Genomic DNA, 13202 nt, shown 5'->3' on the forward strand with positions numbered 1-13202 from the left:
ACCAGCAATAGCTGGTTGCAATGTGGCTCATCAGAATGGGGCAGAAGGGGCCCCCGTGGTGTTTGCTGGAGCTCTGCAATGACTGCTGGGGGCACAGAACATCTGCTCTGAAACCAGCCATCTGCTCCCTGGGTTTTGAGGAGTTCCTCTGTTTTCTTTGCTCTGGAAATGTTCTCCAGTCTCATGGAATAACTGCTCTGGAGAGTTGTGTCCCTTCTGCACAGATCGGCCTCAGCTCTGGGATATAAAGCATGAAAGCACTTCTTCCTAAAAGCTGGTTTTGTTAAAGTTGTGGAATCCGATGTGCTCCCTGGGATGTTGTTTGTGGGACTCAGTGGAGCTCCTGGCCTAGACCTGCTAAGAGGGGTCTGTGCGGCCAGCTGGTCTGATTGCAAAAGCAAGTCCCTCAGGGAAGCAGCAGCAGATGCTGCAGGACTTAGGTCTGGAAAACTGTTGCTGCTCTTACTTTTGTCCAGCTAAGGGCTTGCCAAGATGCTCCTAAGTCTTCTCTGTGGAGCTGGACAGGGGAAGCTGCAGGAGGCAGAGGAGGAAGGGGTGCTCCTTCCTGGGGTTCTGTGGTCCCTGTGCCCTTCTCCAGGGATGCTGAGTGTCACTGGAGCCCTTGAAACTTCCCTGTTGGTCTCTGCCTGTCCTCGGGGTTGCTGTGATTTTGGCTGGATGCTCTTGACCTCCTCACGCTCAGCAAACCAGCTGCTCTGGAGCTGAGGAAGCAGCCTGGGGCCACAGCATGCATGGACTGGAGCATGGACTGGAGCTCCTTGAGCAGGGGGGCTGCAGGGGAGCAGCTGCACCTCTCACCTCCCTCCCGCAGATCCGGTGCAGGCTGAGCCTGTCAGCATCCCTGAAAAAATATCCCGGAAGCGAGTGAGTGCTGACTGTGGGTTATCCTGCTCTTTTCCAGGTCAGAGCGGCTTGGGGAAATCCACGTTAATCAACACCCTCTTCAAATCCAAAATCAGCCGGAAATCTGTACAGCCGACTTCTGAAGAGAGGATCCCCAAGACCATTGAAATCAAATCCATCACTCACGGTGAGGCTCTATGCATCCCACCTGGTGCCTTGGCTTTCAGTTGTGCTCTGCCTTGTGTCTCCAGAGATGCTTGCAGGGCTGAGAAAACATTTATTTTCTTCTTTATCCACCAGCATTGGCTTAGTTGTGATGGAAGGGAACAAGTAAGGTGGCCATGGGAGGTGGCATTTCAGGGCAGATGGATTGATGCATTATTTTGGAGAGCTGATTTGTGTCTGTTAGAAGCTCTGAAGGTGCATTTCTCCCCTGGGAGCAAGCTTCAGCCCTCCAGCTGGTTTTGGGAGGGTGGGCTTGGCCAGAGCACCCATTGATGCTTCCCTCATGCACTGGCTTCCCTGTCCATTTCAGAGATTGAAGAGAAGGGGGTTCGCATGAAGCTGACGGTCATCGACACCCCGGGCTTTGGAGACCACATCAACAATGAGAACTGGTGAGCTGGCTGTGCTGGCATGGGGATCGGAGCAGAGGCCCCAGGGCATCCTGACCTGGAGCTGGTGCTGAGGGCTGTAGCCTGGTCCTGTCCCACCCGTGCTCTGTGGGGAGCAGGGAAGAGGGTTATTGTGGGTGGCAGCGCAGTACCATGCTCCCCAGGGCTGATCCTGGACCATCTGATTGCCCACAAACATCCTGCTGTTCGGGCATGAGGCAACCTTTGTTTGCAGCTGGGAGCAGCTGTGTGCCAGCCTGGCCAGTCCCTGACCTTGCTCATGTGGCTCTGAAGGTTCTGCCAGCAGCCCCTGGAACAGTGGCTGCCTGTGTGGACAGCAGGGGCAGGGCTGGCTGATGGCAGGTGCCTTCTTCTCACCACAAGCCAGACTGGGCTTGTGGGGTTTGATGCTGCTCTTGCTCCTGTACCCTGACACTGTGCAAGTAACCAAGGGACGCTCCTGGTGATGCCCCGCTCAGCAGATGTGTTCAGAAGGAGACAGGGGAGGACTTTTAGGCACTTGCTTGTCTACACCAGCCAGTAAATCCCCTCCTGCTGTGGCGTATGGAGTTGCCAAGTGTTGAATGCGTGATGTGTGTGATTTCCTTGCAGTTGCTATATGAATGGGAACTGACAGGACCTAAACCATTCCCTGTGTGTTTTGGTTTGTTTGTTTGATGGGATTCTGTAGGATGCAGGGCCGTCTGTGGCTCGGTGCACTCTGAATCGCACAGTCGGGCGTCAGGGTGGTCCAGATCCCTCGCACATCATCCCATGTTCCTCTCTCTCTGCAGCTGGCAGCCCATCATGAAGTTCATCAATGACCAGTACGAGAAGTACCTGCAGGAGGAAATCAACATTAACCGGAAGAAGCGGATCCCCGACACGCGGGTGCACTGCTGTATATACTTCATCCCAGCCACCGGCCACTCGTAAGTACCCTGCCTGCCTCACTCAGGTCCTCAGGCCTTCCCTCTCCTGCATTCGGTCTTGGGCAGCTCAGCCATCAGGCTCATCCTTGGGATGTTTCCTGGGCACTTGACGAGCTTGAGGACAGTGTGAAGGTGTCCTTCCTAAGGCTGGAGCCCTCACAATAACAGAGCAGAGGTGCTGTGCCCAGAGGAATGTGGTGTTTCCTCTTCCAAGGGGCTATTGAAGCCTCCCTGAGTTAGCTGCTTGCTTTGCTTTGGTCACCTTGTTTGTCTGACAGAGGATGGACACCAGTCACCAAGCTCTGAAACTGGACAAAAAGGCTGCCTTTGCAAACACAGCATTAATCATTTTTGCTGTGCCTCTGCCTTTGTGAGGGGAGAAGCTGCTTTTCCTCCCCCTACCAAGGGAGCAAACACCCTCACCCTTTAAGGGTATTTTGTAGGTTGTTTGACTAGTCTGCAAGTGGGATGGAGTTTTTCAGTGCAGAGCTCTTCTGGCTCTGGCACTTCTCAAGTGACAGCATCAAAGGCCCAGATCTTGCTCTATTTTTCTCCTCCTTCACATAGCCCGCAGTGAAAATCTGGGGCACTCAAAGTGTCACAACATAAAACGAGACCCAAGTTTCTTTTTGATCCATGTCAGTTCCTTCCACTTCTGGCTCTGTCTGCGTGGGGAGATTTTTGGGTCCATTTTCAAAACTAAACTTAAGCCACCAGCACTGTATTAATGTCAGCCATTTCCTCTTCCCCATGTAGAGATTTATTCCAATAGAAAAGACTTTGTTTTGCTTCTGTCAGTGGGTAGACCAAAAATGCATTCTTCCCTGGGATAAAATGACTGCATGGGCCAGTTACGCTCTTGTTGTGTAACTGGTTGTCGATTGGGAGCAAAAGGGGCTGACGAAACCCTTATGGTTTAATACAAGAAAGCAGAAAACCTTTCAAAGGGAGATGACATTTTTAAGCCAGTCTGACATGTTGGTCCCACTTCTCTCAGCCCTGATCTGCAGACCCTGCAGGTCAGAGTGCTGCAGCATTAGGGTTTTCTCATTGCTTTGGGTGTTTAACTTTTCCAAGCGCATCTGATGCTCAGGTCCTGCAGATTTGCAGCGGTGTGGAGCCCCATCCCCGTGTCCCCTGCTGGAGCCTCTCCAGCCGCGCTCTGGTTTCTCTCACCCGCCGGCTAACAGCAGTTGTGGGGATATTCAGCTGCTTTGTTTCTTTCTCTCCCAGAAACATGTGTTTCCAATATCCGAGCAAGCCCGGTGGTTGGAGGCTGCTGTTGCTGAGCCCTGTGCTGATCCTCCCCCCTCTGTAGCCTGATAGCCCGGCTGGGGCCGGCACACACTCCCCAGCCGTGGCTCAGGGGCTGAGGTTTCCTGTCCCGGTGTCAGAGCTGACCTCTGGCTCACGTGTGCCCTTGTGATGGAGATAAGCTGAGGAATGACTGAAAGGGGACAAAACCCCACCGGGACAGAGATGTCAGTGTGAAATTTTGCTTCTCTGTGAGCTTGAGCAGGCGCGGGGTTTCCTTTCTGCTCTTGTGAAGCCCAGGTTATGTTTCTCATCCTCTCAGTGCTGCCTATGGTCCATGGACATGAATGGATGGTCTGTCCACTTCTGCTGGGTGGAGCTGCTGTGTCAGTGCTGGTAGCAGAGGATCATGCTCATTTTGGAGGACAAGGATTTGGGGACCCATGTCTCAGGGTTGCAGCATGAGGTTGAGTGCAAGTTTGGGCCCCTGATGAGGCAAGTGGTCCATGGTCCCTTGCAGATGGGTATGGGAAGGGCACTGAGGTCCTTGATGTGGTGCCTATGGCTTCTCCAGGAGGCAACGGGGAGCAGGGCTGGCAAGGGCAGTGGCTTGTAGTGCTTCAAGGCCCTGCACTAGAGACATCCTCACCCACCATGTACATGTGGCACCATCTGTGTGTGCTTCATGCTGCTTGCCATCCCACGGTGCTTGGTGTCATCCATCCTGCGATAGGACAAGCCACAGGGCTTGTTTGCATTGCCTTTGGGGAGCTGCTGCCTTCACCATGTCATGCAGCTGAAACAGCGGTGAGTCGTGTCCATCTGTCCCTCTGGGCTCACATGGATGGGCATGGCACTGGACTCAGCATCCCTTCCCTTGCACATAGCCCCAGCTGCTGCAGCATCCCAGCCTGCCAGTCACCTGTTTCTTAAATGAAAAGCAGATAGGATAAAAAGAAAGCAAAGCTACCCGAGTGCACAGAGTCAGAGGACAGAGCAGAGAGCTGCTCAGCTCTGTTCAGTCTGGCCCTCCCATTTGGGCAGCTCAAGAGTTAATTGGGGGAGAAGCCTCTGCTGCTGTCTCCCTTTGCAGGGAGCTCAGGACAGGCTTTGCAACCTATCTAGTTTGCACACACCCTCTCCTTCTTGTAACACTCCCCTAAAACCATGTTTGCGAAGGCTGAGTAAGGGGCTGGCAGCAGCTTCTGGCTGCAGCCCTACAAGCCTGGCTCTGTGCCACCCAATAAATAGCTTGGCTCTGACCCCTGTGATGCTCAGCTCTGAAACAGGACTGTGAAACACTGTCCTGGTCCCTGCAACCCCTTTTCTGCCTGTACCAGAGCTGCTGGCTGTGGGACAGCCACAGACCCCTGCTTGCTGCCCCTCTTGGTGCCCAACAGGTCCATTGAGCAGGCTGACGGGTCCTGGTGATGGTGCTGGATGGCTGCTGGGTGCTCCCTGGTGTTTGCTTAATGCATGGCTCACATTCTTGTTGCTTGTTTGATCTGGGGCACAACCAAAAGGAAATAACTGCAGCTCACTGTGAATTTTGATTCCTATGATGGCATTTCAAGGGAACCAGCAGGAATGAGCCTCTGATTAGACCCTATCCACGTGTGGTGGGTGCTGGCAATGCAGAAATAACGTGCCCAGCCATAAGGTGTACCCAACTGCACTGCTTTTCCCAGCCCTGTAGCAAGAGGGGATGGGGGAGCAACCAGGACTGAGTAGGGTGGTCTGGAGCCTGTTCTGCAGCTTGTTCTGCAGCTCCTTCTCCAGCCCATCCACTGCCCTTAGAGCTCCTTCACTTGCTTCCACCAAAGCCAAAAGCATGTATGTGTCTCGTTGCAGTTTAATATCAGCCACCATCTGCAGCAGGGGAAAGAAAACAGATGCTTTTCCTCCTTGAGCTGTACTTTCTCGTTTGTGGTCTTCTTGGATCAGACTGCATGCACCTGAAATGAAATAACTGGCTTTCTCTTCCTGTCTTGCATGCCTGTATATGTAAGGGTTTCACTGCTAATCCTCACCAGGTGCTGGCATGTGGGGCTTGTCTCACAGGATGGTGATGGTGGTTAAACACCAAAACTGGTCCCTGCAGATCCCAAGCTGCCCCATTGTGACCTTGGCCATGACTGCCTGGTTAGTGCAAATCAAGCTGCACTCGTGATCACCTTAAGCCATTTATTCTCCTTTGGTGTCTTCACATGAATGTGATGTTCAGTGACAGGTCTTGTTCTTAGTGAAAAGAATCGCTTTCTTTTAAATACTTAGGGTCTTTTTGGGGTTTCCCAGCAGGAATTGATGGAGTATGTAGAAACATGCAAAATTCCCTTTAAACATAAAGTTTGCTCTTCTGGGGAGCCCCTTGGTTCCCTTCCAGTTCTCCAGGCTGATGCAGTGAGGTGCCCATGGGAGGTGACCTCTATGGACAAGGCACTTGGCCTTTGGAGCAGCAAGTCATGGCTGAAGTGCCTTGGGCTCTTCTGGCTTTGGCTGCAGACTGGTGTGGGACATGGTCACTGTGCCTGAGTGGATGCTGCTGGACATGGGCAGGGTGTGGGATGGCTCACTGCTTGCATCCTCCAGGTATCAAGGAGTGTTATGGGTCACTTGAGCTGAAACTCAAATATCTGAGTGACTGCTAATTCATCTGCATCGGCTACATGTGCATCCTGGTCTTCACTCTAAGAGAAAAGCTGATGAAAGAGGCAGGAACACAGTCTCAGTAGGGAAGAGGCTTTTAGAGGGGAAAAAACTGTTTGAAAAATAGCAAAGAGAGGAGGGGAAAGAAGTCTGCTGGGCAAGGAGCATAACTGCATTACTTCCTTGGAGGTCTGGGAAATACATTATGCAGAGCTCCAAACAATGCTTGCCAGCAGCAAGTCTGCTTAGATGTGTCCGTGGGGGTTTCCCTGTGTTATTTTCTATTCTTTTTTATTTAAATAGTCAAACTCTTTCTTTCCTGGGGCCCAGGGTGATCTGTGGCTCCTGAGTGTGTGCGTTAGGAACTCGTTTATCCACATGCTAACAGCGTGAGCTGGGCTAATGATGTGCTCTGGGCTATGTTTGCTGTTAGCATACAGAGGGAAGGTCTACCTGGCAGGTCCAGCCCAATCCCTGGGGTTTGACCAGGGAAAGTTCAGCTGGGTCACCAGTGCTGGCTCTGCCTTGAGCTGCTTCTTTGGGATCAGCCAGAGCTGAGTGGGTCTCTCTGGGGCTGGACACCCCTCCCTTAGGCATGGAACTAGGCAAGGGTGGCCTCATGGAATGGGGGCACTGCCTGGTGACTGCAGAAGAGCAGGATCAGCTCCTTCCCGTTTGCTCTTGTGTGAATCTTGATGGGTTTGCAGGAGTTGTGATGGGTTTGGGGGAGTCTCCGAGCCCTTTGTGAGGCCTGAGAAGACCACGGAGGGGTTTGGCTTGAGCATGTTGGCAGTAGGTGCTCTCTTGGCTATGCTCTGCTCTGCTCTGTGTTCCCCCCTATAGGGCTCCTGTTGGATCCCTGCTTGCACAAGGGCATTTTAAGTCTCCATCCCATTTGTTTTGGTTTCTTCCTTGTTGCCAAGGACCCTCTGGCTTTTGGTACAGGGTTCGTCTGAAGCCTCCAGCTCCTCTGAAAGGTGACTTCACCTCTCTGCCCCAGTCCCACCAAAGACGAGTTGGGGTGTGTCCTGCTGGCACATGCCATCACTGGAGGCCATGGGGATGTATGAGCAGCAGAGGTTTCCCTTTGTTTCCAGGGCTTTGGTGTTGACCTTCCTGTGCTTTCACTGAGGTTTTACTTCAAACAGGCTCCTTACCTAATGCATGAGCACCCTGGGGGGGTTCCTGTGCCCTGGCCTCCTCTGGAACCTCTGGGTTTCCTCTTTTCAAGGCAACATCTGCTCAGCTGTCACCCATCACTCCCAGAGGCACCAAGGGGACCTGCAGCAGGTGGAGGTGTCCGCAGGAGGGCTTTTCTGAAGCTGGTTTGGGACCCCTCAGCAGTGAAAACACCTTCTGCAGCCCCCAGACATGAGCAGCGTGGCACCAGAGGCTGTGTCTGTGCTGACAGCAGGAGCATTTAGCAGGGAGAGATTTCCCAAAGGGCTGTTCTTTGGGGTTTTGCAAATCTGCAGCTTTCCTCCACTGAGACTTTTGTTGTAGAGATTTTGTGACGTTTTTGCCCTCTGGAACAAACAGACTCTTCAGTGCTCTGTGAGCCCTGGAGAATTAGCAGAGCCTTTTTTAATCCCGTGTGAGATGCACAACAGCAGGCTGGTGCTCAGTGCAGGAGGGAGTATGAGCAGGAATAGCCCCTGGATGATGGTTAACAGCTTGGCTAGGGCTGGAGGAGGTTTCACACTGTGGTTTCTCCCCAGCTTGATTCGTACATCGTGGGCACAGCATCACCCATGTTCTCAGCCCGGTTTCACCAAGGACACACATAGCTTTGGGCAAGTTCCTGCAGTCCTCGGTGGCTGAGCATCCGTGCAGAGATCAAAGCCCTCTCCCACTTTGTGGGGCTTTGTGAGGGTTTGCAGGCAATAGCAGGGTGCTTTGAAAGGGAAACGTTTCAAGTGTTTGTCTGCAAAGCAGACCTGCTTTTAAGAAAATGTCTTTATTTGTCCTACCCGAAAGAAAGCGATCCCTCCATCCCTCCTCTGTGCCCAGCCTTTGAATGCCTCCTCTCTGCAGGGGATTGCAGCAGCCCCCACCTCACTACCAGTGCACAAATCCCCTTTTTGCTGCTGTATTTTTCAGGCTCCGACCGCTCGACATCGAGTTCATGAAGCGCCTGAGCAAAGTGGTCAACATTGTCCCCGTGATCGCCAAAGCCGACACGTTAACGCTGGAGGAGCGGGACTACTTCAAACAAAGGGTATGGAGCTGGCGGCTCTTCTCTGGGCTCCCATCTCTTGCTCCCCATCCCCTCCTGCACCTTTACCCCTCCCAGATCCCTCATCCTCCCCTGTCAGAGCTGGGAAAGAGAGTGCCTGGCCCCGAGCCCAGCACATTCCTCCGGCTGCAGCTCTGAGCGATCCCATGTGGCCGGAGGAGCGGCCTGCAGTCCAGGCAGTTCCTAGTGTTTCTCTTGGATCTTTGTCAGTGCAGGATAAGTTTCGAGCTCTAAGTCTCCGGGCCTGTTTCTCCTGCCTCTTTTGTTATCGGTGCTGTTTTCAGGCTGGTTTCTGTTACTTTGGGAGGTAGATGGTGCTGCATGTAGAAGCTGGAAAACCCTCCCTGTACAGCATCAGGCACTGATACAGGAAGCAGGCAAAAAAGATGTGTGAGTTTGCGGAGTTCAGCTGCGCATGATTTGTGTAGAAAGCAAGGAATGAAATTCCCTTGATCGCCTTGGTCAGGAGCTGGTGGTGGGGAGCTGAGGAAGAGCTGTCTGAATCCATAGCAAGGCATGGGATGCTAAGAGGTGGAGATGCCCCACTTTGGGGCTATAAATCCCTTTGTGTAGCCGATGGATGTGGCTGCAGGCATGATGGTCTCAGCATCCCTGCAGACATCAGCAAGCCACCGAGTTCATTGGTCTTTGAGTCTGAACTGCAGGGGAGTGAAGCAAAGGGAAAGGGGGTCTTGCCAAAAAGGCATTTTTAGGGGCCACCTCCATTAGTTACAGAAAAGATGGCACATTAGCCACAGGTGGTTCAATATCTCCTCACAGAAGAGGGTGAGCCACCCCTTCCCAAATCTGTGTTCCCAGTTCTTAACAAACAGGATCAAGCACTGAAATATCCAGTCTGATTTTGGGGGCTGAATCCAAACTCTGCAGGCAGTTCTCTTAGCAGTGAGCTAGAGGATGCCTGGAAATGGAGCTGAGAAGTAATCCAGGCTGGGTTTGTCTGCATGGAGATCTTCCAGGAGCTGGTGCAGGAGGATAGGGTGTCCATGGTGCCACACTCTCTTCAGTGGCTTTTGCAGACTGCTGGCTCTATGTGCAGGTATCCATGCATCTGTGGGTGGGTGCCTGGCTCTGGGACTGCAAAGTCAGTCTGGGACCTCAAATGTCACCTGAGCAAGCTCAGCTGCTGATAACCATCCTTGTGTAATGACAGACCATGGGGACAGCTCCTGGCTCTCACGCTCTGCACTGGCTCTGCTCAGGATGAGCTCGCCCTATCTCACATCCTGATTGTAACCAGAGCCCTAAAATCCTCCCAGATGAAGAGAGAACAAGTATCCATGGGGAGTGTTTGTAGTGACCCTTCTGCAAGAGGCTCACCCTCCTTTTGGCTCCAGATCTGGTAGTGCAAACAAGAGGGCAGGTAATGAGCCCAGGTTACAGGCTGGGACCTTTTCCCTTTCCTCCAGCTCTCCTGGGTGTGTGCTTCAAAAGCAGAGCCCTGTGTGCACCTGGGGGTGTAGGTGGTTTGGAGAAGAATGGGGTTTTGGGTTTGGATCAGGATGGGCAGGTGATGGTGAAGCCCCAGCCTGGCTGCAGGGTTGATGCCTAGGTTGATGCCAGCATTGTACTGAGTTAGTCGAATGGGCTCTGATGCCCTTTGGAGTTGCTTTGTTGGGTTGTTCCCCTAAAAATAGTGTATGGGTTTGGCTGGGGGGGTGGGAGGCTGCTGGGGGGTTCTCTGGACTGGATCTGCTCCTTTCCAAGCCTACAACCTAGGGCTGATGTGGAGTTTATTGCCATAGGAAGCATGCAGGCTGGGCTGGGGTTTGCAGCTTTGTAGAAGGCTGATGCCCTGAGTAACCTGTGAGCTGAGCCTGCACCTGTTTCAGGAATCCCATTTCAGCATCTCTTTGCCTTGCACATAGGCAGTATCTTTAGAGGCCACTCTCCCAAGCTGTCTGTGTCCCTGTCCTTTTGGATCAAATCCTGCTGTGACTCCTTTTCCAAGGAGTGTAAGCAAACACCAGAAGGCAACTTTTTAGTGTTGGATTACATGCCTGGCAGTGATGTTCCCCATTGTTTGGTGCAGCTGGTATTGTTTTGTTCAATCCCAATGCAACACCCAGCTCATGTAACTTCATCTCACTCTCAGCCTGAGCCATGCCTTGGCACTGGATTCTTGCAGAGATTCCAGGGCAAGGATTTGGTAGGTGTGCAGCAATTAAACACAGGTCTGTCCCCAAGGTGGGCAGTGTTAAGGATGGAGAGGGAAGATGATGCTGCTGGGCATTGCTGTGGGCATTGCTCACAACAGCCTTTTGGGTCACCTGGGAGCAGCTGCTGTGGTGGGAATGCAGCTCCTCTGCCTGTGTCTCCTTCTCATGCTCCTCTGCTCTTCCCCCTTAGATAATGGCTGATCTTCTCGCCAATGGGATCGATGTGTATCCTCAGAAGGAGTTTGATGAAGACTCTGAAGATCGACTAGTGAATGAGAAATTCAGGGTTAGTGCCTGCGGTTGTGGCTTGGATGTGTTTGGATGGGGCCTGCAGCTCTGGGGGCTGAGGATGTCCTTGGGGGTTTCCTTGCAAGGGGTTTCTGTTTTCTTTCCAAAGCCCTGTCCACAGGGTCTGTCTGGGACAAAGGATCCTGCCAGAACTCAGAGCAGGGACAGGGGAAGTTGTCCTCTCCCATCCATGTCGCTGCTCCTTCCTCAGCTCCATTCCTCAAAGGTGCCCTCAGCAACCAGCGAGCAGAGGGGTCTTACGGCCCCTTGCCTGCCCTGGGCATGGGGAGCGCTGGTGCCTGCCGTGAGGGCTGCTCTGCTGCCCTGCCTGTCATGTCCTTGCTACAAGAACTAACAACTTCTTTGGCTCAAGAAAGTAGATTGGGCAAATTCATAGAAGAAAAAAAGTCCTCAGGGGGCTCTGAGGTACAAAGTCACCGCCTTGGATCAGCAAGTGATGAGGGAAGCATCATGAAACCTTTGCCCTGGCTGCATGCTGGTGCCTGCAGAAGAGGTGCTGGGTTACACTGGTTTGGGGCTGGGTTTAGCCTTGTCGTAGACTGGGCATGTGGGAGATGCTGTTGCCCGGGTCCTGGGCTGCCTGCTGTCCCTGCTCAGGAACATCACAGGCAGACCAGCTCATCCCATGACACTCCTGAAGCAGCTTGATGTAAGACTTTGCTCACCAGCTTGGTCTCCTGTCACTTTTCAGGAGGAAATTGTAACCTTGTTTTTCTCTTTCCTCAGGAAATGATCCCCTTTGCAGTGGTGGGCAGTGACCAGGAATACCAGGTTAATGGAAGAAGAATCCTTGGGAGGAAGACCAAGTGGGGCACCATTGAAGGTATCTTGTCCTTGTTTTCCCTACCTCCTGAGCCCATCTCCCTGCCCTGACAGAAGGTGGTAAGGTCCAAAACCAGCATAGAAATTGAGGTGTATATAGTGCTTCCCTGCCCCTCGAAAGAAAAGTACTTCTCTGGTGTTTGAGGGCTGGAAATACCTTGGCAGGTGCTCCTGTGCTGAGTTCTTGGGCCTTTGTGCATCTCGGGAGCTGCTGAGTACCAGGGGGGACACTCTGGGGTGTCCTGTGGCCTGGCTTCTGCTTGTCGCATAGTTAAATGCCTGATGGCTGGATTTGAGGGCACAAGTGACATCTCTCTGTCTCAAGCCCAGATTAGAGCCTTCCCCTGACATCTCTACCCTCCACCATGCATTTGGTTGATGCCTTTTGTGGGGTCTCTTCTCTCTTCTGGTTTCATCCCATTGGCATCTTCCTGTTTTCTCCTCCATTTTAAATTGTGGTTTAAAGGCTACAGATGGAGTCTCCTGGCTCCACGTACACCTTTCCCCGTACTGGTTTCAGGCAGCCAACTGGCACATCTCCAGTGCCACCCTTCTTACCTTCCACCCGTTCATTTCATAGCATTCTCATTTATTAGCCTTTTTAATAGGAATTCCGTGTTGAGGAATGGCTTAACAAAGATGCCCGGAGAATCAGAGTATTTTAAAGCTCTGCTGCCCTCTTGTGCTCGATCCCTGGAAGTGCTGAGTTTAAGGGTATTCATTTAACCACGCACCTTCTATGTGTGGCATCTGCCTTCAGCACAGGGAGACCCCACGGCCCAGCCCTGGCCACGGGCAGCCTTTGCAGAACAGTGTTATTTGTTGGTTTGCCATTCCTGCATGACGTACAAACCTCTTTGGGTAAGAAAAGAACTGAGAAAAGGGAATTTATCCTCTGGATTTAAACTACAATTTATCAGACAAGTTGTGATGGAGCAGCACCCCTTGATTTTTCCTTCTTGCAAACACTCTTCCTTGCTCCAGGCCCTGTTCAGATAGAGGCAGCTTAGTCAGCAAGGGGCCGTGTCCTTCCACAGCACCCCAGCCCGGGCAGCAGTCCCCAGAATGCCTGGGATGCAGCAGGATGCTCATGCCAAGCTACAATGAAACATGCCTGTGAAGTTTCCGCTGTCCCTTTCCCTGCCTTGTTTGGGGCCCACTATAAGCTTGTGTTGGTCCAAAGAGGGGTTTGTGCTGGGGGATGCTGCTGGGAGCTCCCTTGTTTGGTGGAACAAGGTTGTAAGATTGCAAGGGACTGTGAATGCTCAGTCAGACCTCACCAGCTACTTGGTCATGCTAAGCTGGGGCAGGTACCTGGGCGCCAACTGTACAGCAGCACAGGGGACTC

At 52.6% G+C, this 13202-nt stretch overlaps 1 protein-coding gene across 7 annotated transcripts in view; it reads left to right on the forward strand.

The window, feature by feature from the left end:
* Window positions 1–13202, forward strand: part of SEPTIN9 (septin 9) — a 131975-nt gene that overhangs the window by 115396 nt on the left and 3377 nt on the right. For all 7 annotated transcript variants that reach the window (XM_061377053.1, XM_061377056.1, XM_061377055.1 and 4 more), the window contains 6 exons: window positions 923–1051; window positions 1400–1481; window positions 2273–2410; window positions 8411–8528; window positions 10914–11009; window positions 11759–11855. In XM_061377053.1, coding sequence (XP_061233037.1) covers window positions 923–1051; window positions 1400–1481; window positions 2273–2410; window positions 8411–8528; window positions 10914–11009; window positions 11759–11855 — 660 coding nt within the window. The remainder of the gene's footprint in view (window positions 1–922; window positions 1052–1399; window positions 1482–2272; window positions 2411–8410; window positions 8529–10913; window positions 11010–11758; window positions 11856–13202) is intronic.

This window comes from Neopsephotus bourkii, unplaced genomic scaffold (genome assembly GCF_033783945.1).
Source record: "Neopsephotus bourkii isolate Nb327-2 ecotype Australia unplaced genomic scaffold, CSIRO-AGI_Nbou_v1 NB_1749, whole genome shotgun sequence".
Taxonomy (NCBI): Eukaryota; Metazoa; Chordata; class Aves; order Psittaciformes; family Psittacidae; genus Neopsephotus; species Neopsephotus bourkii.